The sequence below is a fragment of the Equus przewalskii genome, unplaced genomic scaffold (assembly GCF_037783145.1).
Source record: "Equus przewalskii isolate Varuska unplaced genomic scaffold, EquPr2 ChrUn-1, whole genome shotgun sequence".
Lineage (NCBI taxonomy): Eukaryota > Metazoa > Chordata > Mammalia > Perissodactyla > Equidae > Equus > Equus przewalskii.
The window spans coordinates 546,837-572,450 of record NW_027228758.1 but is presented as its reverse complement, the minus strand read 5'-3'; the positions used below and the strand labels follow the sequence as shown (position 1 = coordinate 572,450).

At 43.3% G+C, this 25,614-nt stretch overlaps 3 protein-coding genes across 10 annotated transcripts in view; all 3 read right to left on the bottom strand.

Annotated features, from left to right (window-relative positions):
* Positions 1 to 2,350: 2,350 nt before the first annotated feature.
* Positions 2,351 to 7,943, bottom strand: SNRPE (small nuclear ribonucleoprotein polypeptide E). 3 transcript variants are annotated; one of them, XM_070608704.1, is made up of 5 exons: positions 7,486 to 7,943; positions 7,141 to 7,167; positions 6,023 to 6,085; positions 4,883 to 4,961; positions 2,351 to 2,566 (listed from the first exon to the last, which is right to left on the bottom strand). In XM_070608704.1, the coding sequence occupies exons 1-5, from the start codon at positions 7,537 to 7,539 to the stop codon at positions 2,511 to 2,513; spliced, it is 279 nt and encodes a 92-aa protein (XP_070464805.1). In that variant the 5' UTR covers positions 7,540 to 7,943; the 3' UTR covers positions 2,351 to 2,510. The 3 variants fall into 3 exon arrangements, with proteins under 3 accessions (XP_070464805.1, XP_070464804.1, XP_070464803.1); XM_070608702.1 differs by lacking the exon at positions 2,351 to 2,566 and adding an exon at positions 3,949 to 4,350 and having other exon boundaries at positions 7,486 to 7,736; XM_070608703.1 differs by lacking the exons at positions 2,351 to 2,566; positions 6,023 to 6,085 and adding an exon at positions 3,911 to 4,350 and having other exon boundaries at positions 7,486 to 7,668.
* LOC139081772 (uncharacterized) lies at positions 7,580 to 8,365 on the bottom strand. The gene has a single exon (XM_070608718.1). The coding sequence runs from the start codon at positions 8,363 to 8,365 to the stop codon at positions 7,580 to 7,582; it is 786 nt and encodes a 261-aa protein (XP_070464819.1).
* A 6,378-nt stretch (positions 8,366 to 14,743) lies between these two features.
* Positions 14,744 to 25,614, bottom strand: part of ZC3H11A (zinc finger CCCH-type containing 11A) — a 40,038-nt gene continuing 29,167 nt past the window's right edge. For 4 of the 6 annotated variants that reach the window (XM_070608699.1, XM_070608695.1, XM_008534425.2 and 1 more), the window contains 7 exons: positions 23,867 to 23,935; positions 20,533 to 21,036; positions 20,115 to 20,182; positions 18,235 to 18,565; positions 17,578 to 17,744; positions 17,135 to 17,202; positions 14,744 to 16,732 (listed from right to left, as the gene is read on the bottom strand). In XM_070608699.1, the coding sequence (XP_070464800.1) occupies positions 16,474 to 16,732; positions 17,135 to 17,202; positions 17,578 to 17,744; positions 18,235 to 18,565; positions 20,115 to 20,182; positions 20,533 to 21,036; positions 23,867 to 23,935 (1,466 nt within the window). In that variant the 3' untranslated portion in view covers positions 14,744 to 16,473. The remainder of the gene's footprint in view (positions 16,733 to 17,134; positions 17,203 to 17,577; positions 17,745 to 18,234; positions 18,566 to 20,114; positions 20,183 to 20,532; positions 21,037 to 23,866; positions 23,936 to 25,614) is intronic. The other 2 variants (XM_070608697.1, XM_070608698.1) reach the window with 1 other exon arrangement.

Here is a 25,614-nt window from a genome sequence, read left to right as displayed (position 1 = left end):
CCATACTACACGTATTTGTAAAGAGTTTTGAAGGGTAAGAACCTAACTCTTAACAGTGGTTATCATGGAGAATACTGATGGGCAAAGGATGGACTTTTCTACTTTGTATCTTTCTGTACTGCTTGTATTTTGATCATAAACATGTACTAAGTAACACCTTTTAATTTTAAAAACTTCCATTGGATAAAACTTTTAAGTTAAAATTAAACTCTCGGTACTAATAGACTTAAGTTCTCACGCCACCTTAAGTTTTACCAAGCATCTCCTCACAAAAGCACACCATGAGTGGGTTGCTATGATTAGTTCTAAAAGGAACAACTAATTAAAGAAAAGCTCCCGTGTCATCCAGTTAACATGAGATGCTGCATATCAGGCCCCGAGGAACTTCCCATGATACTGCCTGGCCAATAACACCTTGATCCAAATTAGAGATCCACTCTCCAATGCTGAAACTGTGACAAATGTGAAACAATGACAATAGCTGGTGCCCACGCCCACAAAATCCTAGGGTTTTCAAACTATTCCTATCTTCTTTCTCCCTACCTACTACTAACAGAACACCAGGGCTGTATCAGCATCTACTGTTTCAGAGCCTGATTCTCCTCCTTCTCCTCCTTGAAGTGTTAAGAGAGTTAGTGGGTGGTTAGCAAGACCCTCTCGGAAATCAGCAGCCATTCCAGAAAAATAACTGCTCACATAGCCAGGGCTGACAATAAGAGCAGCTTCCCAGCACCGTGCTTTAAAAACCTTAATGAAGCAGAGAGCAATGCCTCCAGTAACACAAATTCCGGGTGGAAGAATGTATCTAGAGATCGCGGAAAAGCACCATTTAAAAAGCAAACAGCACAGGATCCAGCAGAGCAGGAAAGCAGTGATTTCTAAATAGAGAGCTCAACTGTAAATGTTCCCTGTACCTTATTTCTCACTATCCTCGTTTGCTGTCAAAAATAGAACCTTCCGTGTCTTGATCCATTCAGAATAAGCCACAGCAGGCACAGCCTTGCTTAGAGGGCAGCCCGGTCAGAAGGCCACACGGGGAAATGGAAAAAGCAACCAGCAGGTTTTCTCAGGGATTATACCGCTCCAGCTTTTATCCTTCTTCCCAGCTATTTTGGTGCCAAGAAAGCTGTAGGGAGGTCTTTGCTCTGCTCTGAAAAACCTTTTCACCAGAAAGGCTGAAGCAGTCTCAGGGCTGCAACTCCCTCTGCTGCCCAATGCTTTCTTTGCATGCTGTCGCAGGTTCAATGACTTTCAAACTCAAATATGTTAAAAGAGCTAAAGCAGCCCTTTATTTGAAAATATGACCAAAAAGGCGCTAGTTCAAATAGGAGAGGAAGGCTACAATGCCAAGTTCTAAGCTGGACTGATTTTTACACTCACCTACTTCTCATAAAGGGTTTCTTTCACTCAGTTCAAAGAAAAGTTCTATAGCTCCCTGACAGGCACCTGGAAAAGCAGAAACTGGACTTCCTGGTCCTTCCTCACCCACCCTCACTAATACTGCCCATCACCAGAATTTCAGGTAGGGCTTATTTACCTTTCAAGATCCAATTTAAAGAGCACTTTGCACATGGTATTGAAGCCATTTGTTTGCCAGTCTGATTCACTGTATTTATTCAACTTTGTGCCTATCTAACAGATGTTTACTAACCATTTAACAAAATTCTAACCAGAACCACCCTGAGTTATTGGGGTAGGAGAGATTTGTCCACATTATTCAATGAGGAAAAAAGCAATTACTGGGGGGGAGAAACCAAAATCCTTAGAGATAAGATTAACAGACAGGTATTTCTCCAATTAACACACTTTTCAGCCTAACAACTTACCAGTACTGTTTGTGGTCTTTTCAGGTTACCAATCTCAGTCTCCCTCTTGTTAACTCTTAACAGAGCTCATTTTTAATTTTAATGTACTTTTAAGGCACTTCATCCTTTGCCTATACCCAAATACTTCTCCCATTCTGACCTTAGTGATAAAAGAATTCACAAAGACCTCATACAGAGCCTTCTATGAGAGTGCTAAGCAAATAGTGAAGCTATTATGTTCCCAACCTTCTGTGGTTGGAAACGCTGGTGCTCCAGGTCAAGAACTGGAACTGACAGTGAAGACACATCAGCGCCACAACCTCTGCTTATTTCGTGAACCCTCCCCTTCTCCATCGTCCAGTAGCAGAAGCTGGCTTGTCAGGCACACAAGCCCTTTGCCTTAAAAGTCTACCGATCCAGGCTCTGTGAAAAGCAAACGCCCAGGGTAATAGCCACCCTTCAGAAAATTTTAAAATAAATACCAACAGCTAACGGTGCCATTGTGTAAAAGGTCTCTATCACTGACAGAAAGAAAACAATGTAGATTTTTTAATAAAAACAATCCCAAAGCATTTATTGTCATCTGGTAATACATAAGGGTAATCAAAACAATATGCAAAACTGTTTTACAGCTACACTCCAACAGAGAACACTAAAAACAAACTGCATTGCCTTCTCAACAATGGCTCACTTCATCGAGCATTTCTAGTTGGAGACACTCTGGAGTAGAGTAATATTATCTCCTTTTAGCATGATCCGACCTGCAACACAAAATTTTTTTAAAAAGCTATTAATAGCCACTCAGACAAGTGTAAAACCACCTTTTAGCTTCAGAATTTCTCATCATTCTTGAGCAATTTTGAAAATGCTTTCTCCCTTACGAAAAGTACGTGAACATTTTCCAACATCTATACACTGAAAGGCTGTGCATACTAGAGCACATGTACTTTGCCAACAATAACCTAAAGAAGGTAGAAAAATGTTATTTTATAAAAAGTACGGTTTCTGTAGACTAAGTCAACTGAATAGGTCTACCTCAACATTTCTCAATGCTGAGTTTGCAGAAGCTGGGAAATGAGTTGTCTGTCAAGTTTAGGAAATGCTGTACACCATAACCCCATTCTTAGAGCTCTTAGTATATTAAAGACTTCATCCTAAAATAAACAAACCTGTTAAAGTTTTACTCAACATTTCCCAAACTTACCTGAGCAGAGAATACTTTTTTCCTGAGAAATATCTATAAACATCTGCAGGAACACTGGTGTTTATAGTACGACAGTTTGAGAAATGCTAATCAACCCCAATAGTGATGAAATTGTTTCACTTTCCTAGGCTTCTACAACAGGTAATATCTATCTATTCTACAGGATGGATATTACCCTGGGAATTCAACACTTTGCAAATAATTTATAAATAATATGATGTCAATAAGGCTAGCTTACCCTTCCAGCAAAACATGTTTAAACGTGGAAAATCTAGGCTTTCACAAAAATAGTCTAAGCAGGAAGAAGCATAGCAAAACATCATACCACCTCTCAGAATCTACTTTTGATATATTTAGTATAGGCTCAAAAGAATCCTCAAGAGTCTGGGAAAACAGAGATACCTGAAACTTACCACTGATCAAAGTACTAGTGAGCTGTGAACTGAGGCATTACACAAGTGAAGACAAAATGCTTAAACACATCAAATTAACGGGATTTTCAGAGAAATGATTTAGTTTGTCTTGATGAAGCCATGAATCCTAAAGACCTGTTGTCTTTAGGATTTTTCCTTAACTTTTCTTAACTAGGTTAAGAAACTGCGTTAATCATTCAACTATTTTTGAGTTTCTACTACATGGCAGGCACTGAGTTCTCAAGGCACTGAGCACATCAGGGAGCCAAAAAGACAGGACTCATGCACTTATGGAGCATCTGGTCCAGTGGGAGAGACATTAATAAAATAATCCCACTAATGAATGTTTTACTACAAACTCAGCACAGCACACCCTACCTCCCCCAGCCCCACCCCAAGCAAAACCAAACCAAACCCAGGGAGAGAGTGATATTTGATCTGAGTCCTAAAGACACAAGAACAGGATATACAAAGATCTATGAGATCTGTGGTGGGGCATGTGGTGGTGGCAGATTCAAAGAACTGAAAGAAGTGAGGATAAAGCTCAGATAATAAAGCAGAGTCACACAAAACAGAGCAGAGGGAGATAAGGCCAGATCAAGAAGGAGCCTGCAGAACACATTAAAGATCTTCTTATCCTACGAGCGCAGGAAGCCATGAAAGGATTTCAGGCAGAGGGATGACAAGGTGAGGCAGCTGTTTTTAAAAGATGATTGCAGGCCACAGAGCAAATTGGAGGGGGATGAGGAGGCTGCAGAGAAATCAATGAGTAAACTGAATGGAAGCTGGTGCCACTCACCACGGCAGGGACACTGAAATGGCTCTAGTATGAGGGGTGGGAACTGAGTCTGACTTCTGGTCTTCTCACATCGAGAAGCCTGTGGGACATTCCAGTAGAAATGCTGAATAGGCTGAGAGAGGTCTAGGGCTACAGACAAAAATTTGGGAGTCAAAATGCAGATAGCAATTGAAGGTGTAGTTTGAATGCCTTAGAAAATAACACTGAGTGACAGAAGGGCCTAGAACCAAGCCTTGAGCAACTCAAACAGTGAATGGCTGGGCCCCAAGACTGAACACACAAGGCTGAAAAGGAGGAACTAGAGGTGGAAAGTGAAAACCTGAGTGTAGTACCACAGTGCCAAGGGAACAAAGCGTTTCAAGGAGGGAGCAGCCAACAGTGCCAAATGCTGTTTAGAATGCAACAAAATAAGGACTCGTACTGACCACTGGGTTTAACAGCGCTAGTCTTTGGTGACTTGCTAAGACCTGAGTGGAGGGACAGGAACAGAAACAGGGTGCGGGAAGGAATAAGCAGCAGAGCAGGACTGCAAGTGTGTACTACTCCCCCAATAACAGCTTCTCAATGCAAACCAAACGTAAACACGAACTGAGCTGCAGGTCATTCAATTCCACAGCTGAACACACATTTCTACAATTCCAGAAGGCGTCTATATTCTTACCCAGTTGTTTTCTTGACTTTGTTTTAGAATGAATCTCTTCCGCATCGTCTAATACGAGGTTCATATACTCATCAAAACCCTAGAAAAATAAGCCAGTTGCCTGTCACCTTCAAGTAAGATCACGTCCAAACCATTCTAAACGAATACACCTATCTAGGTATAGAAGTACCCACCAACTTCAGAAATTCACCCTTCCACTGATCTTTTGCACCCCTTTCCACTATATTCAGCTGAGCACCACCTCCCACCCTAAGCCTTTTCTTCTGATGAGAAAGACTGGCCCTGAGCTAACATCTGTTGCCAATCTTCCTCTATTTTGTACGTGGGATGATGCCACAGCACGGCTTTGACAAGTGGTGTGTAACTCCACACCCCAGATCTGAACCTGTGAACCCCAGGCTGCCAAAGCACAGCACATGAACCTAACCTGTATACCACCGGGCTGGCCCCATAAGCCTCTTTTTAAATAACAAAGAAAGGGAGAATTTACTCCAAGTTACTTCTGGATCCTTCTGGACTAAGATTTCATTAGCTCTGCCAAAGAGCCATTCTCTCTACCTTTTACTACCTGCTCAATGTCAAACAGGTGTGTACATATGTGAATTAACATCTGCCACTGCTCTTCCCATGTTCCCCACAAAACACCACCACCACTAACCACCAGGCTTGTTTTCCAACTAGTAATCAGGGAAGGGGAGATTACTGATGGAATCCACAAGTCTGAGGGGAATACCAAAGTGTCTGAACATAGTATTTTCAGCCACATTTTATCTCCTTTTAAAACATTGAGGATATTCTGCTATCCTGGAAGTCTTAACTAACCCCACCCACTCTACTCAGCTATCACATAACCCAGAACTAACACTCTTAATTCTTACCCTCAGCCCCTAATTGTATTTCTTTTGCCTCCTCCTTCAAATACTAATGCTGTTACTTAACTAACTTTTTAAAATAATTTTCCCTCTCCTTTTTGAGTTACCCAATCCCTATCAAGTAGAACAACGAGAGAAGACAGCGGGCCCTCAACAACCTTCCTTGGGTTGGGTCTCTGACTTTTCATACATTGCTCTGGCTGGCCTTTTTCGTGAAATGTTTTTCTGTGAACACACTGCTCTGAGATACGACACCCGGGGTACTCACAATGATGCAGCCCTCTATCCGCATATTCACTTGCTCATAAAGCCACACCTGAATCCGAGATCTCTGAAATAACCACAGAAATACAAATGTTAAAAGTCAACAAAATCTAACCACTTTGGTCAAACACGAGAGAAATACGGCTGCTAAACAAACTTTAGAAAACAAATAGCAAGAGCGTGAACCTTTAACACTCATCTAAGACCTGGAAACTGAGACCCACTACTTGCCAGGAAACAGTCCCACTCGACACAGGCTGTGTCGGACCGAGCTGTTAACCCTGCCGTGACCCTGCAGCGTAACCGTTCTCCTCACCGCTTCCAGCCTCAGTCCCTGCACAGCGGAACCTGGGGGCAGTGCCGCCCAGCAGACTCCTAACGACCCGGGCTTCCTCCTCAGCCGCTGCAGTAAAACCCAGCTCCAGAGCAGCTTTCTCCGGTTCTCGGTTTTCCACACCTCACATCTAACAGTCAAGGGAGAGACCCTCAACTGGTGATTACAAATTACAGCGGCTTGCAATGAATCCGCTTTTCCATCGTGTCGTCACACTAAAATTCGTCAGAGCAACAGCAGCTACGATTCTTCCAGAGATAATTTAAAAACACTCTGCCCTGCCAACGGGACACGCGAGGGGCTAAAATCCGCGAAGGGGAGTGGGCTGCCCCTAAGTGGTCTGACTCTCTCCCTCGCCTCTCTTTTTCAGTGTCTTTTCCGTCTTTAAGTTTTGCCCCAGGTACTAAACACACCACCTTATGACGTGGTTTAAAGCTGACTGGACTTTTCTCGCGATGTTTCATCCTAGGGGAAAATAGAGGGGAAGCTTCCAACGTCCTGGCCATAATCACTACCAATACCCAATACCACTGTCACGTCTGCCAAGAATTACTTTTTGAAATCAGTAATCTCGGCCTTGCAAACGGCGACACAACCCTCGGCACGCCTGGAGGCGGCCGGCCACACGCCGTCTCACTACGTCAGAGCCGCCCCCTCACACCCCACTCCCTCGCCAGTTTCACCTGTTTTTAACTCTAGACCTCCGTGATCACACAGGATGACGCGAACGGCCAAAGAAATTAAGTCCTGACTTACAGAAGAATCACCAAACAAACAGACTTACTTACGTTTTGCAAGTATCTGAAGATGAGGTTCTGCACCACGGTTAAGGAGGAAACACGCACAGCTCCGCCTCCGCTGAAGCGCGCCCGGCCCGCCCACCGCGCCCGCGCCCGGCCCTCGCCCGCCCGCCCGCCCGCCCGCGCCCCGCGCCCCGCGCCCCGCGGGCCCGCCTCCCAGCACGCCCCGCGGCCCGTCGCCCCACGCCCCGGGCCCCGCGCCCGCCCCCGCGCCTTCTCCGCCTCGGCCGCCCGCCCCGGGCTCACGGGAGGGGCCGCGGCCCGCCCCTGCTGTCCGCTCTTCGCCCCGTCTGCCGGCCCGAGACGCCAGCCCTCACGCCCCGCGAAGGATACGATTGGCTGCACCATCACCTTCTGCACCTTCTGGCCCTGGCCGCGGTACGCCATGGTGGAAGAGGACAAAGGCCGCACGACCCCGCACGCCGCCTCAGCGCTGCTTCCGGAATAAGAAGCCGGAAAGGGAAGTGTCTGGTCGCCGCGCGGAGACCTGGGAGGCTCCTGGGAGACGCCTCTCTAGCCGTGCGGCCGGTTCTCTCGGTGCTCCACAGCATCCGGGGGAGGCCAGACTGAGGGGATGGCGCTCTGGAACGTGGGCCGGTCCGACAGCGCCCCCTGGAGGCGGCGTCGGCGGCGGCAGGGTTTCCGAGTCGGCGGTGGGAGGCTGCGAGAGGCCGGCCCCGCGCGCCCCTCCGTCGGGGACGCGCGCCGGCTGCTGCTCCCAGGGGCCCGTCTCCCTAGAAGCGCAGGGGACGGCGGCGCTGTGGCGCTCACCCACACGCTCCGGGGCGGGAGCGGGGCCGGTGGGGCGGGGGCGGGGGCGGGGGGCGGGGGGTCGGGGGGGGAGGGGGGGCCGGGGGGGCCGGGGGCCGGGAGCCGGGGGGGCGGCGGCGGGCCGCCCGGCCGGAAGGCGTGTGTCCCGTGAGCGCGCGCTGGGGCGGGGGCGGTCCGACGGGCGGGGCCTCCGGGGCGGGAGCCGGCGTGGGCGAGGGCGCGGGCGCTCGGGGTCACACGGGCCTCCCCGGCGCCGGCCCAGGACCGGGGCCCGCTCGGCCGTGCGCTGCCGCCGGGCTCTGAAGTCGGGGTTCCGAAGCGTTGGCGGATTGATCCCCGAAACCGATCGCTTGGCTGATGGGTCAAATGTGCGTCTCAGGACAAGACAGGTGGTTTTTTCCCTTAATGATTTTGCTGTTTTACATTTAAATCTTTGATCCATCCAGAATTTATGCCAGCATATCCTAGAACTGATACAACTTTGTGATTTCTAGATGGCCGCCCAGTTTGCCATCACCGTTCCAAAAAAGAAACCCCATTCTTCCCCATTTCGTTTAAAATCCGCGTTTATCGTGGACCAAGTGTGCGGGTTTAGCTGATCTGTGTCCGTGGGCGGGTAGCGCTGTTGTGAGGACAGCGCTGTGTCTTTATAATGTTCTCTTATTTGGTAGAGCTAGAAGTAGGTAAAATTTTCCCAGCTGTTTTATTTTTCTTACGAACTTTAGAATTAGCTTATCTAATTAAAGAAAATCCTTTTGGCATTTTTACTGTGATTACGTTAAACTCTAGAACAACTTAGAATTAATTTTTGGTGAGGAAGATTGTCGCTGAGCTCACATCTGCCCTCCTCTTCCTCGTTCTATGCGGGACGCGGTGGCAGCGTGGCTTCCTGAGAGCTGTGTGGACCCCAGCCCTGAGTAGAGCCCGGCCCCAGGCTGTGCCCAAACTGAACCACCAGCTGCCGCTCGCCCTACTTAGAATTTTTAAAATCTAACTGCATGATGTCTTTTTATTTGTTCAAATTTTCCTTTGAGACATTGAGAAATTTTTTTATTTTCTTTAGTTTTTAGATTCTTCTTTCTAGTTAATTTAGTTAAATCATAGATATTTCATCTCTTTTTCTTAAAAATTGTCTTTTCCTCAATTGTGTGCCCTAGCTGATTTTTAAAAGAAAAAGTAATAAATTCAGTTACATGAAAATTACAAAGTTTTGCATGACTGAAAAGCCACCAAAATAAACAAAGTCTACAGATCTGGGAAAAGTATGTTTGCACCACATCAAACAAATGGCTAATTTTACTAATATATAAAGAACTCTTGGGGAAAAATACTGTTCTGGTTCTCTATTGCTGTGTAAGAAATATTCCAAAACTTAGTAGCTTAAAACAACCAGCATTTTGTTAGAATTCATGACCTTGTGGGTCAAGAATTTGGGCAGCGCTTGGTTGGGGGCTTTTTTGCTCCGAGACAAGGTCTCCTCTGGCCTCGGAGGGTGTGCGGAAGGCCGGCCTCAGCCAGGCCCCTCCCGGGTCTGTGTAGCACCCCGGCCTCACGGCGTGGTCTCTCTGGCACAGTCGTGTGCTTTCTTACGTGGGGGCCCTGGGCTCCAGGAAACCAAGGCTAAAGCTGCCAGCACCCTTAAAGGCCAGCCCCGGAACTGGTATAGTGTTCACACCCCAGGGCTGGAAAAACAGAGCCCACCTTTTGACAGGAAGTGTGTTACAGAATTTGTAGCCATTTCTAACCTGACGCAAAGACTGAAAATAAAAACTGGCAATGGATGGGAAAAATCAGTTTCGAGCAAAAATAAAATGGTCCTCAGACACATGAAAGATGCCCGACTGCACTTATTATAGGAGAAACGCAAACTAAACTACACTGGGAAACCATTTTCCCCATTAGATTAGCAAAGATCAAAAGGTGGTAGTGAATTATTAAACTCCACCTCTAGGTATTTAATCCTACAGATAAAATTACGTGTGTGGCATAATGTTATCATTGCAGCGTTGTTTAAAATACCAAGATGGGGGCCGTTCCGGTGGCGGAGCGGTTAAGTTCGAACGTTCTGCTTTGGTGGCCCTGGGTTTGCCGGTTTGGATCCCAGGTGCGGACATGGCACAGCTTGGCACGCCATGCTGTGGTAGGCGTCCCACATATAAAGTAGAGGAAGATGGGCATGGTTGTTAGCTCAGGGCCAGTCTTCCTCAGCAAAAAGAGGAGGATTGACAGCAGATGTTAGCTCACGGTTAATCTTCCTCAAAAAAAAAAAAACCCCAAACAAACAAACAAACAAAAAATACCAAGGCAGGAAACCACCTAAATGCCTATCAGTAGGGACTAGCTCAGTTATTGCTTATTGATGTAATACTATGCAACTATAATCAAGATTGAAGAAGCTGTTTGTGTCCTGATAGGAAATATCCAATATACAGTAAGAAAAACAAGCTATGATACATCTGAGATTTCCTTCCAAACAGTCCAGCGGAGCCAGTGGGGCTGATCTCAGATGGGGCGAGCCTAAGGAGCAAAATTTGAGGCGGCACACACATGTGACAGTACAAGCCCGAGTAAGCACCCTCTTTAAATTGTGCTCAGGCACCTTGCTTGCCTCACCTTGGTCCCAGCCCTGGGGGCCAGAATAGGGGCTGGAGAGCTGGTGTGCGTATAAATGAAACAGGATTTGTTGTGAATTTGTAGTTAATAAATTAAAACTATTCATAATAAATATAAAAAACAAGGTGTAGACTATCGTGTTTTATACATGATATTGTCTGGAAATATACTTCTGTATGCCTCAAGTATCTGTGGAAGCATCTCAGAAACTGCTGACGTTGGTTTTGGAGAACTGGGCAGCTGGGGCAGGAGGACGACGGAGGATTTTTACTGTAGACCCTTAGGTACATTTTGAATTTTGAAACAGGAATGAATATATCGCCAATTCAATAAATTTATTAAATAGATACTGGAAAGTACTATGAAACATGTTTCCTTTTGTTGCAACAAATCGTAATGTTCTTGTAAAATTTGAGATTTTCATGACGCTCCCAAGGTCTCTGCAAAATAGGCTGGAGAATCACTGGTCCAAGAAGATAGACCCTGAGATAAGAGTCACCTCCAGACCTCCTAAATATTGAAGAACATCCTTCCTCTCAGCTTGAAGTTCCTTCCGTCTCATCCGGGAGCCTCACAACTTGCTGAATGGCTGTGCTTGGTCAGAAGCATGCTCAAGAATGGGGCTGGGAAAACCAGAGGTGGTCTGGCAAAGATCAGCAGAAATGGGTCAAGAACTTTTTCATTACTCAGCAAATATTCATTGACTGCCTTCAGTTACGGGCTGAAGTGTGCCCCCCAAAACTCATATGTTGAAGCTATAACCCCCCAGTACCTTAGAATGTGACTGTATTTGGAGATAGGCCCTTAAAGAGGTGATTAAGGTTAAATGAGGTCATATGGCTGGGCCCTAATCTGAGGTGACTGGTGTCCTTATAGAAAGAGATTAAAACACAGACAGGTACATGCTGAGGAAAGACTATATGAGGACACAGTGAGAAGGTGGCCATCTGCAAGCCAAAGAGAGGCCTCAGAAGAAACCAAACTTGCCAACACCTTGATCTTGGACTTCTAGCCTCCAGAACTGTAGGAAAATAAGTTTCTGTTGTTTGAGCCGCCCAGTCTGGTATTTTGTTGCGGCAGCCCTACCAAACTAATACACCTTCCATGTGCCAGGCCTATACTAGGTGTGGACTGTAGAACTTAGTAAGAATCTCTGTCTCAAGGAGATTATACTCTGCTGAGGAAGATGGACAGATAAACAACTTTCAAACAATGGGAGTAAACAAAGAACACGTGCCTAGTTGACAGGCACCAAACCCATTTGGGGAAAGGGATTGCAGGGTATAGGGAGAGGCAGCCTAGCCTGGGAGTCACAGAACGTGTAGGAGTTAGCCAAAAGAAAAGAGAGGAAAGAGACTTTTAGGTAGAAGACAGCATTAACAAAGGCAAAGGACTAGAGAGAGATTAGTGTATGAGGGAAGTCAACAGCCAGTTGCTGGAGTGAGGAACACGAAGAGTCAGTGGCAGGATAGAAGGCTGGTAGGCAGGGTGGAAGCAAAGTGACTCAGATTTGCGTTTACAATCGACCCTTTTTTTTCTTTTTTTTTTTGCTAAAGAAGAGTCACTGTGAGCTAACATCTGCTTCCTGTCTTCCCCTATGTTGTATGTGAGCCACCATCACAGCGTGGCCACTGACAGACAAGTGGTGTAGGCCCACACCTGGGAACCAAACCCAGGCCACTGAAGCAGAGTGGGGCTGCAATTAACCACTAGGCCACCAGGGCTGACCCTCTTTTTCAAAATATGTTTATACCTTAGCCATGAATAGTTGAGAGCAAGAATGAGACAAGGCAGAGACTCTGAAGGAGTACCAATCGGATGGTCAGAGGTCACCAACAACAAACTTCACCTGCTCAACTTGGCCATGTTTGCAGCTCAGATCATCTCCTTTGCTAAGCCACACACAGCTCCAGCTCTGACACCTCCAGGAAGCCTTCCCTGACCAGTCTCAAACTTCTTGATTGCTCACTCACTCCCTCTGTAGCATCATCCACTTATTACTTGCACCGACTTCATTCTTGTTACTTTTCTCTTAAAAACATTTCCTAAGTATTTCAAGGGCAGGGTTTGCCTTACACCCATCTATCTTTAGTGGCCAGTAGTGTTTAATCATAGATAGAATTCATGATGTTCTAATCTGAGCCTCTTCGAGGGATGGGAGTCCAAAATACTTTGTGGCAGTTATGCCACTGTCTTTTCCTCACAGCTTTTCTAGATTTGACCACCCTCCTTGAGCTCCCAAAGCAAACCAGTGACCTCATTAACCATATACTCTTTCCATTTTGCTTCTCCTTCCCCTTGAAATTCCTCCTCCTCCTCCTCGTGTTCTTGATTCATCCAATTCCGTATTTCACTCATTCACTTATTCAACAAACAAGTGCTTTATTTGAGCATTCTCCCTTTTCTGCCTTCTTTGGAGTCTGAATCTTGGCTCTGTTTACCCTTACTCTTAACTCTACAAGGCTGTTGCTTTACTCCTGAGGGCAAATCAGTCTAAAGATCAAAAAACCCAGAGACAGGCAATACCAAGTTTTAGTCCACTACTTTTTGCTCACCACCACAGACTCAGACTCTCCAACATCTTTGCAGTTACATCCAAGAAAATTAAATACATTACTGACAGCTCCACTCAGTCTCATTTTTAAAATATAAATTCTGGATTGCTGTTCCTACTTAGGGTCATTGCTTACTCCTTGCCCATTTTATTGTACAAAGTTAAGAAAATGGTCAAGTATTTTCTTTGTGCTCAAGCCCTTAACTAACATCACTTTGCAAATTCAAAGAAATTGAAGCAGTTTGGAGATTAACATAGTCAGATGTGTGGGTTGTGGAAACTTTCATAATTTATTGAGCAGCTTCTGAAGATCAGATTTAAGGAAAAAGAGCTTTTGAAAGGTTCAATGAATCAAACCCAATTGCACTAAGAATACACTCATTGTTAAATCTGAACACATGGTGACACTCCATTGGAGATAAAAAGCAGTGCTCTCCAATGCAGTGTAGGACTTAGTGTGAAAATGGATATGTGAATTAAGAGGTACATAATAAGTACTCAGTGTTAGTTTAAAATAGTGTGCCTGGTAAACAGCAACTGGAGATCACACAGCTCCTGTTGCTGACAAATTGGAAGCAAATATTTTAAAGAACTGCAGAAATATTCTGCAAAATGAACCCACAATTTTAGAAAAGGATCATGGAACTGTGACCAACATAGGAGAAGCTTTAATACGGAAACTGTAATTATTAAACATCAGTCTTATCCCTATCATGGTGTCAAAGACTGGTTGAGATGAAAATAAATTATGTTCTGGACACATGAGACAGAAGACCCATTGGAATTTGAGATTAAGGTCAGAACTTTAGTGATCATTATCTCGAGACAAATATGAGTCGCAAACTATCTTGCAATTTCTGGCTATGGCCACACTGCAACATTTGGATCTTTTTCTTACTGCTAAAAACTAAAAGCCATCATCACTCAAAACTGAATACACAATTTGTTTTGCTTTTTGTGAAAAGTTGATTCACTTTGTTGGGACTACAGTCATGTGCCACCTAATGATGTTTCTGTGAACAACAGACGGCATATCTGACGGTGGGCCCCTCAGATTAGTACCATGCAGCCTAGGTGTGTAGTAGGCTACACCATCTAGGTTTGTCTAAGTGCACTCTATGATGTTTGCACCACGACAAAATCACCTGACGACACATTTCTCAGAACATACCCCTGTTGTCAAGCAACGCATGACTGTAATTTTAGACTATCATTTGGAAAAACCTATGTTCTTTGGTAGCTAACAAATTTGTAATGTATTCCCATAACAAAAAATTGCGCACTACTGGAAAAACTTGGACTTTCCTGAGTTAAATATTTTATATGCCTTCATGCTTGAAAATTCTAAATTACTGAATACATCTAAGATCACTTCTAAACCCTCTCTCCTTTTAAAAAATTATAGCTAGGTATCAGTGTCAGGAAAAAATCTTCATATAATAATATTCATTCTTACTGAAAGAATCTATGTCTAAAACTGAGCATCCGTGTGGGTAATTTTGGCAGTATGTCCCTGTAACAGGTTTCTAAAGCCAAATAGTATCTGTGAAATTGGAGCAGTAACCAACGCCCAACAACATTCTGATTGGGGCCTCTACTGAGGCAGATGCTAGGTTAACATGATGTATGACTACTCAACTCACGAGTCAAGACTTTCCTACACCAGTTTTATTTAAAACACAAATAAGTCTTTCTTTCTGTAATGGCAAACGGTTCAAATAATGCTGAACATGAATCATTGACTAATACAAGGGCTTTAAATATGAAACAAAATTATTTTTAAAAAAGCGAAAGAATAAAGGTTATATACAAAAGGGATCTGGAATCTATAAGCCGATTCCAAAAATGAAATAAGTAGAAAAATCTGTGGTGAAACCAGAACATTCCACCCCTGCTTTGGAGAAGGGCTATTATACAACATTCAGTCAGCTGAAGATGGATTGGTAGAGAGGTGTCTATACACAAATTTCAAGTCATTTTTGTTTGTGCAGAATCATCCAGATCTTCCCAAGACTGAATGGGCAGTCCTGTGGCTTTCTTCCTTTTCCATATTCCCGACAAGGCCACATGAAGTTCAACTCTTGAAGAGCCGCTCACAACAGCAGTTCCTTAGGAGCCAACATGACAGGTGGGTCCGATTTCCCTAGGAGAAACAAAACTGGCCACCTAAAGCAAAATACCAAAATGGAAAAGTCCTCCTTTCCTCTTCCTTCCGGCTATGTACAATACGTCTCCTTTCAAGACTATTACCTCCATCATACTTGTCCCTTCACAAGTCTAAACCTTGAGGTGATATGAAGGAGACTAACATCAAGAAAAGAAAATTCAATTCAGAAACGAAGAAAACTGGCAGGCATACAATACACCCCAGAGCGCCTCAACAACCCCGCTGCAGTGCGCCTCAGTGCACTGCCACAGCCCACAGTCAAACAGCGGCAGCTTGAGTAAGTTCATTTTCCCCTCAGGTGGTTAAAGGGCATCAAATAAATACTGGGCAAGAAGAGTTCGCAGGGAGAGTTAAAAATAAAAAATTAACCAATTCTTATCCCTGTGATAAAGGAGGCAAGTACTGAAGAAGAGACGGGACAACTTTCATGCTAAAAAAGAATTCCTCTAATCATTATGTCACCATCTCTTATTAAGAATCCAGGGAATCCCAGAAATAGACAATTAGTTTCAGAGGACCCCTGAGGCACTTTAAAGCCTTAAAAAATTACAGTAATAATAAATTAGCTATTGCTCTTCAGAGGCTTACAGGGCAGCAGAAGCTTGAAAGTCACGTCCAAAAAATTACGTCCAGATTACAGGCTTCCTGAGCTGCTCAGGCCTCTCTAAAGCTTAGTTGAATCTCCAAATACCTTTAAAAACACATACAATTTTACACAGACTGAGTGCATTTGTTGTTGTTTAGTGGTAGCGTGAAATTTGGTCCTTAATGGTAGCAGCTGTCTTCATCCTTTTCAAACTCAGGTAATATTAAGTACATTAAGACAATACATAAAAGAAATAATACAACAAAGGGGGGAAAAAAACCAAACTGACAAACACCTCAAGGCGTCACTGAGTTCTCTGGCACCCTTTCGCTTGGCTCTCCCTCTCACTCGTTCTGTGGAGAGAGGGGTAAGACATAACTTCTTTCTCAAAGATGCTAAACAATGGCATCAAATGGACAAAATGCTTATCAAGGGACTTTAAAAATCTGACCCCAAGAAATCCAGGACACATACAGATAATTCAGAGGTATACTTCTGATCTGGGGCAAATTCTAGACTAAAGAAATGATCATCTTGGGTAAATATTATAATAGATGAAACTGAGTCCAGCTTTTTGGCGAGTTTTTGTTTTTGTTTTCGTTTGTCTGCAATGTTCTACCGCCACCACTTTCAGCTATCAATCATTTCCGACAGCTCAAGCAGAAGGTCGTCTTCATCCTTCCCAGGATCCAGGTCGATCTCAGCTTCTAATTTGCCCCCTGAAATCTCCCATATTAGTTTCTCAAAATCATCTTCCACAGAGAGTGAGGGTTTTCCTGTTGAGGCAGAACTGAGTCGGCGCGTTTTCGTGGCCACTTGGGATGAGGAGGGGCCAGATCCGTCTGGTGGGGAGGGGTCTGAAGAGGACTGTGTCGGAGGCAGCACAAAACTGTAAGAAAAGCCCCAAAGACGGTTAGAAAACAGCGCTTCGCCAACGGCTGGTTGGACTACTAGTCTCAGGAACACAAAGAGTTAGCCAAGAGGTGTTTCTGAGGACACACAAAGAATTGTTTTATTGATTTACGACAAAGTATTTTCATCCTTTAAAGCAGAATTCAGATGGGTGTTTAAAACATTTTTTAAATAATAGAGGCAAAATATAAACAATGGCACCAATGAAGGATAGCAACTGTGAGTATCATGCTTTCTTGCAATTAATTTGATGTTTAGCAGATTTATTCAGATGTGGCTAAACTGTCAATGTCTAAAGTTATTTAGCAGTGTTATTCTATAGAGAGCATAAACAATAACAGTGGCCTAAAGTTTGGTTAAAAAGAACTGTAGGTGTTACCTGTCTCTAGGTTTTTCTGTCTCGGGCACAGTGACTGATTTGTCCTCGGAGAGCAGTGGGACAACAGCCTACAAAAGTAAAAGTGAGGTAATTCAGTGGGAGAGTCAGGCTTTTTCATTTAAGTGTATTCATTTTCTTTTGCTGCCTTCTTAGAATCATGGTTATCATTTTTTAAGCCTGGGAATCCAAGAATAAATAATTTAAAGGTTGAGGGGACAAATAAGCAAAATATCTTAGCACCCAAAACTTAGCTTTAAAAAAAATGCCATCCTGTGCCTCCGTAAATGTCTAACTGTAAACGTAAACACAATGACAACCTAAACAATAACAATGCTTAGGAAATGGGAGGAAGGATTCACAGGGAGAGAATGTGAGCTAACAGAGCGCGGGCCCCTTCCCTCCTCCACAGACGTCAGCACCCTCAAGCTGGATCCACTTCTTACCACAGCTGCTCTTCTGGCCGGGCTCTCCTGCAGGACACCGCTGGAGCTGAGGGGCTTCACAGCTGCAATGACAGCAGGGTGGACTTCTACTGCCTTGCGCTTTGGGGCCAGTTTGGGAGATGAGACAACTTTAACCACAGATGGCTTCACATTCACTTTGGGTTTAGCTACAAAGGACAGAAAATAACTGATTACTAGCTGGAATAAGCCCTCTTTTATGTGGAGAATAATTCGCAATGTCAAAATTCCTTCACAGTACTAGAAATACCGTGAATAATTAAAGAAAAAAAGAGACTGAAAATGATCCATACACAATGTGCACTACAAATGGCCATAATGTAGATACTTACTCAATTCTTTTCAGTGGCTCTTGAATTTGCCACCGCACTTCTATTCCCTGGTGTTTTTCTTCTTCAAAACCAGAGGAAAGATGCACCATGGAAAGTTTTAGACAAAGCTTTTGAAACAGCAATTTAAATTCTGAGAAAGGAACTCATCTAGTTTTGTCTTTTTAAACAGAATTACCAGAAATATTACTATCCATCTGTGTGACCAGAATACAAGGCAAATGAAATTCAATTCAACCATCACCAGGGAATTACTGAAACTTGGTAATTTTGAGATCCTAAAGCAAGACACACTAGAAAAAATGCTCACCTTTACCCCTTTTTTCCGAAGTCTGTGCTGCACATTTCACATTCAGTACTGAGTCTCCAATCCCTGAGGTTTCCACTTCCACCTTCTGGGATGGCTTTGTGGGAAGCCGCTTTGTCAGGTGCCGTGTGATGCCTGGCACAGAAGTGAGCGCTGATTTCTCTGCTGTCTGGGTATTGCAAGCATCTACATCTCCCCAGAGTGGGGTCAAAACTGATTTCTCCTTCTGTGAGGCTCCCCTCTCTGGCTGTCTCTGCATATGCTTGTCTCTCACGGTCTCACATCTCTTCACTTGAATTTTAGTGATGCCAACTCCTGTGGTCTCATCTGAAGCCTACGAACAAATTTAAATGACAGAATTAAAATCTACTACCTCTAAAATAACCTATACGATAATTACTCTTTATAAGTTACCAAGCTAACATCTAAGTCAAGTAGAGTTTCACATGATCGAGAATACAAGAGCTTTTGCTCTTTGATATTAAATAAAAAACATTAAGCTAAAGATGAAAGATTAAAGGTGTCTGGAACAATAGAAACTCACATTCTACAGGCTAGACAACCACAACTCTAAGTCTAATATAACTGATTCCTAAATAATCAGACACTTGCACAAAGGTTCATGTAATAAAGATGTTGATTATCTTAATTGTATAAAACAAATGTCCAGAAACAGACTATATTTGTATAAGAAAACACTATTTGGCCAGTAAAAACAAACGGTAATACGGTAAAGTTAAAAGCAGGCTGCAAACTGATACACTGGAGAGTTCTCAGTTATGTTCTAAATATGAGTTAAATTCACACACATGTGCATATAAACAAAAGGCTTGAAGGAAATCCATGAAAAAGCTAATAGTGGTTATATCTAGGTTGTAAATAAAAATTCCCAACTTTTATACGATGAGTGGCATTATTCTCAAAGGCAAAAAAAACCTGATTTAAAAAATTAATGGTGGGCCAGCCCTATGGCATAGTGGTTAAGTTTGGCGCGCTCCACTTCACTGGCCTGAGTTTGCGGGTTCGGATCCTAGACGTGGACCCACACCGCTTGTCAGCCACACTGTGGTGGCATCCCACACACAAAGTAGAGAAAGACTGGCATAAGTGTTAGCTCAGGGCTAATCTTCCTCAAGCCAAAAAGAAAAAAAGAGAGGGGCCAGCCCAGTGGCATAGTGGTTAAGTTTACATGCTCAGCTTCGGCAGCCCGGGGTTCGTAGGTTTGGATTCTGGATACGGACGTACACACCACTCATCAAGCCATGCTGTGGCGACGTCCCACATACAAGGTGGAGGCAGATTGGCACAGACGTTAGCTCAGCAACAATCTTCCTCAGCAAAAAAATAAATAAATAAAAATTAATGACCAATTAAAAACAAATTTACAAAAGCAGAGAACACTGATATACATAGTATAGAAAACTCTCTTAGAAAATGGTAAGGGTTGGGGCCGGCCCCATGGCCAAGTGGTTAAGTGTGCGTGCTCCGCTTTGGTGGCCCAGGGTTTCGCCAGTTCGCATCCTGGGCGCGGACATGGCTCATTAGGCCACGCTGAGGCGGTGTCCCACATGCCACAAACTAGAAGGACCCACAACTAAAATATACAACTATGTACTTGGGGAATTGGGGGAGAAGCAGCAGGAAAAAAAGAACTGGCAACAGTTGTTAGCTCAGGTGCCAATCTCTAAAGAAAAAAAAAAAAGAAAATACTGTTTACAAAAAAAGAAAATGGTAAGGGTAAGTGAAAGACTGTTTACCCTAACAGACCAGTGAAGTGTTAAACAGAAATTTATCATAAGCTAAAACTAAAAAGCACACTTTACCATTCATCTAGCCTTTGCCTGCCATGATCGAAACTATAAAGTGATTTTAAGGAAACTCACCTCTCTAGTGACACTGCTCTGAGGAGCAACCTCACTGCCTTCCTGAAGTTTCTTCTCTTCTTTTACACCTACATTCACAGTAAACAAATCACTGGTTATTTCATTTAGGGGGCAACTTCATGACAGATGAAATTAAAACTTTTCTTAATGAAAGTAACGATAAGAAGCATAGGGTAAAGACAACTGAAGATGAAGTCCACTAGTCCTCATAGTTTCCAAATGTACATTAAAATATCAAAGTTCTATGTATTATATATGCTGCTGTAAAGAAACAGCTTACCTTTACTTAATCCAGTGGTTTTTGGTTATCTACATAAAGAAAGGTCCTCACAGAACTCCTGTGAATGTCCTGTGGAACCACTGTCTCTTTGACCTGGGATGTGGGGAAGCGGCACTACAGACCAAGCTCTTTGGTTACCTGTTTTTTTGGTGATCCGGAGAAGCCGTCGGGCCCCCGGGGTGGCCTCAGGCTGAGGCTGGGAGCTGGCGCTGCTCTCAGAGCGCTGCTGCACCCTCAGCGCCTTCTCCAATTTAATCTCCTCCAGCGTCTTGATGTGCACCTCCTGTATAGACTTTGATCTGCCCGCAGGCTCCTCTGACTGTCCTTTGCCGGCAACGATGGGTGGCAAAACCACTGGTTTTTTCATGTCACTATCAGTCTTTAGCTTGATGCAGGTTACATCCTTTTTGTTGTTTTGTCTCTCTGCTTCCTGCTGCCGATGTTTCTTTTCAGCCAGGACCTCAGAGAAGGTTTTGATGCGGATAGTGGAGGAGCTTCTTGTTGCTGAAGTAGAGTCGTCAACTTTTGATGGTCCTTCTGTCTTGAGTTTAGTTTGCAATTCTCCACGTTTTTGACTGGCTCTTTCAAGAAGAATTTCTTCTAATGTCTTCACGTGGATCTCACCAACTTTAGTAACTCTCTCTGTGTTCATGGGAGGAAAACAAGTCACTGTACTTGGAGTTCATCTCTTAATGACTTATGATCTTTCTATTCTTGGATCAGGACAGAATCCAATAGAGTGGTATCATTTAGGCATGCAATTAAAATGATCAAAAGTACATTTGCTTCAATCTCAATCTTAGAATATTACATGTTTAAGGTAGTGGCCCTCAAAGAAAACTCTTAGGAGGCAAAAATTGCTGATTTGGATTTCTATTCAAAAGCTTATTCTTGAGAAACCTGAAAGCCATTTACTAGGTTGGAGAAACTTGTCATTATAAATCTTACCAATAAAAATTGCAATAAATTAATTCTTCCCTTCACTCTTGGATATAAACATGTGCTGGACACTGTGCCAGAAATATAATGATAAGCAAAATACAATCCCTGCCCACATGTAGTTTACAGTCTAACAGACCAATAATTAAGAAACAACAAAGTATGGTAATGATAACAGCTTTGATAAAGAAGTATAATGCTATAGAGGAGCATATAGCAAGAATACCAACCTCCGTCTAGGAGTTGGTTAAGGGAAGCTTTTCAAAGGAAGTAATACTTAAGTGACATTTAAAGGATGAAAAGGAGGTAAAACAGGTGACAAGACAGAAGAAAAATGGGAAAGGCCCAGAGATGGGTATAACACTGAAGAGCTATCTTTTTTTTTTTTAAAGATTTTATTTTTCCCTTTTTCTCCCCAAAGCCCCCAAGTATATAGTTGTACATTTTTTTGTATATTGTGGTTCTTCCAGCTGTGGCACGTGGGACACTGCCGCAGCATGGTCCAACGGTGCCACGTCCGTGCCCAGGATCCAAACCAGTGAAACCTTGGGCCGCCGAAGCAGAGTGCGCAAACCCAACCACTCGGCCACACGGCCGGCCCCTGAAGAGCTATTTTTAATGATACGTTAATCTTCCTACATCTGTTTAAACTAAAGAGTGAATTTCACACTTGACAGATATGCCTGAAGGGCTAAAGAAAGAAATAATGAAGTGATGTGGAAAAAACAAGAATTTGGAGATTACACACACACGTATTTAGTCACTAAATAACAGCTTGTAATGAAAGAGCAAAACCAAAAAATATCCCTTTACAATCTTTAACACAGTATATTGTCTCACCCTCTGAACCTTTGAATATGCTGTTCCTTCTACATGGAATATTCCCTAGCAAGCATTTCTCCTGCTGCCTAGTTTTAACTGACTTCAGCTCGGAACCTGACACCCTCCAATCTAGTTTGTTTCTCCAATCACATAGCACTGCTATTGCCTGTATTTCCAACCATACTAGCTAGCTACTTAGTGAGAACAGCAACTATACTTATCTGCAATATTTTAGTACAGTACCTGTTACACAGGAAGCACTCAAACACTTACTGAATTAATTCTTTAGGTTTTTTTTTAAGATTTTACTTTTCCTTTATCTCCCCAAAGCCCCCCCAGTACATAGTTGTGTATTTTTAATTGTGGGTCCTTCTAGTTGTGGCATGTGGGACGCCGCCTCAACATGGCCTGATGAGCGGTGCCATGCCTGCACCCAGGATCCAAACCGGTGAAACCCTGGGCGGCTGAAGCGGAGCGTGCGAACTTAACCACTTGGCCACGGGGCTGGCTCCCTCTTTAGGTATTTAAAATAAGAATTCTTCCATTTCAAGATGGTAAACTGATCTCAAAATTACCACTCCAAAAAGGACAAGGTGAGTGGTGACAGGGAGACCCTTTTCCCCTACCCTACCCAAATGTCATCAAAATGAAGACATTAAAAAAGTAGAATAGGGGCTGGCCCAGTGGCACAGTGGTTAGGTGCGCATGTTCCACTTTGGTGGCCCAGGGTTTGCCGGTTCGGATCCCGGGTGTGGACATGGCACTGCTTGGCAAGCCATGCTCTGGTAGGCGTCCCACATATAAAAAGTAGAGGAGGATGGGCACGGATGTTAGCTCAGGGCCAGTCTTCCTCAGCAAAAAAAAAAAAAAAAAAAAAAAGAGGCTTGGTAGCAGATGTTAGCTCAGGGCTGATCTTCCTCAAAAAACAAAAACAAAACAAAACAAAACTAAACAAAACAAAAACGCATCAAACTGAATCCAGCAACATATAAGAAAGCTGGGTGTTGAGTACGTGGATGTTCATTTTATTAGTCTTTAAATTGTACACATACACTTACAGGGTTATATCTCACAATTTAAAAAGTTTAAACATTAAAGTACAGGAAGAACATATAGAAGAAAATTAAAATTACTTAAAACCTCAATACTCAGATAAAACCAATGTTAATATTTTGCGTAGTCTTTTGCATTTTCTAGGCATATAATTTTATCTTTTACAAACTAGCATCATCTCATGCATATGGACATTTTTCCTGAGAATAAGAGTCTATAATAAAATTAACTTTATCCAAAAATGATTCCGATGTGTCCTAAGTCAAAAGGTCAAAAGCGATGTGTCACCTTTCTTCATTCAACACAATGCAAGAAGTTTTCCATATCATCACTGTTCAGAACATGACTTTTCATGACAGCAATTATTTTAGCACATAACTACCTTAATTTAATCTAATTCCTTTTTGTTGGATATTTAGGTTGTTTCTAATTTCCTACAAATTAATGCTATGATGAACAATCATTTTGCCATCTTTAAGTACGAAAAGAGAATTCATACTAGTGAGTAATCACTTAAAAAAAAAAAAAAACCCACCCATCCACCCACCCACACACGAAAGCACAAGCCCTAACCTAACTCAATAGGTAAATCAGAGAAAAGGTAAAGATTCTTGAGGTAAGAAAAAAATATTAGAAGCTGGTCTTGGGGTTTACCTACCTGCTGCCTCCTCATTGTTTGGACTAGCTGCCATGCCTAATCGCTCCTTCAGAGACTTGGAAACTTGAACTGTAAAAAGAAGATTTTAAAAAACCAAATGTTGAAGAGAGACCCTTTATAGGTCAAATGTCTTTTACAATAGGTCACAAATTAGGCTTATACTTGTCTTCTAATGCAAATGCTGGTTTTTGTTTGGTGAGGAAGATTCACCCTGAGCTAACATCCATTGCTAATCTTTCTCTTTTTTTTTTGCTTGAGGAAGATCAGTCCTGAGCTAACATCTGTGCCAGTCTCCCTCTATTTTTTGTATGTGGGGTGTCTCCACAGCATGGCTGATGAGTGGAGTAGGTCCGCACCTGGGATCCAAACCTGCAAACCTGGGCCGCCAATACGGAGCACACAGAACTTTAAGCACTTGGCCACGGGGCTGGCCCCACAAACGCTTTTAAAAAATCTCTTCATGTCTTAAATTCTTCTCCGCAGTACAGACATAGGCAAGTCATGGATTCCCTAGAGCACTCTGGAAAGCTTAAAAAACAATCTTTTACATCTGAAAAGCAAAAACTACCTAATTTAGGGAAATAATTTTGTTTTATACAACTTTCTAAAATACTGGCATCAAAAGGTTTGTTTACCCCTAAATCAATTTGAGATATGCTTAGTTATGAGAGTCTTCAACATGATTGATAGGCGAGGAGGAAGGGAATTTGGCTGCAAAGAAAAAGAGCAACTTTTTTTTTTTTTTGAGGACAGTTAGCCCTGAGCTAACTGCTGCCAATCCTCCTCTTTTTGCTGAGGAAGACTGGCCCTGAGCTAACACCCATATGCCCATCTTCCTGTACTTTATATGTGGGACGCCTACCACAGCATGGCTTGCCAAGTGGTGCCATGTCAACACCAGGGATCTGAACCGGCAAACCCTGGGCCACCGAAGAGGAACGTGTGCACTTAACCGCTGGGCCACCAGGCCAGCCCCACAAAAAGAGTAACTTCTATTTGCTCTGAGGATGCAAGAAAGCCCCCAAACAAGAACATCTACTCATCAAAGCCTCTTGGGCTAGAGAAAAAGTGGAAAGAAGTTTCTTATCTTCAAGAGAAGTTAAACCGAAACACAATGATTAGGAAAAAAACACCTATTTTTTTAGAAATTAACACGAATGTCTCACTACAAGTCATACAAGGAAAAAAAATCCAACCCTTGACTTCTTTCTATAAATATAACTTCAACTATCAAATCATCCTATCTCCCAAATCTCTCTCAATTTAGTCCACATTTCTCCACATTAACCTCTAGAATACTCAATCTGTGCCACTAACTCCTCTTGTCTGGCTTATTTTCACAGCCTGCTCACTCAAATCCCAGACAGCACTCTTGCCCCCTTCTAACCCTTCGCCATGTTTTAGGCAGGATGATGGTTCTAAGACGCAAACCTGAGCCTCTGATGCGTGTTTACTAAGTTCTCCACGGTGTGCTACTACCTCAGGATAAACCCAAACTGTCTAATGTGGCTTAAAAGGCTTCCACACCACCCAGTCTCTCTTCTTCTCCAGTCAGCCTGCTCTTCACCCCACTTCTACGTTTCAGCCACATCAGTCCTTGAGCACATCATGTTTCTTGGCTTGCACCTTTGCGTTATTTCTCTCTGCCTAAACACAGCCTCTGGCCTTCAGCTTAACCTTCACCTAAATCCCATCTCAGGTCTAAGCTGCAACATCATTTCCTCTGGGAACCTGTCCCTGACTCATGG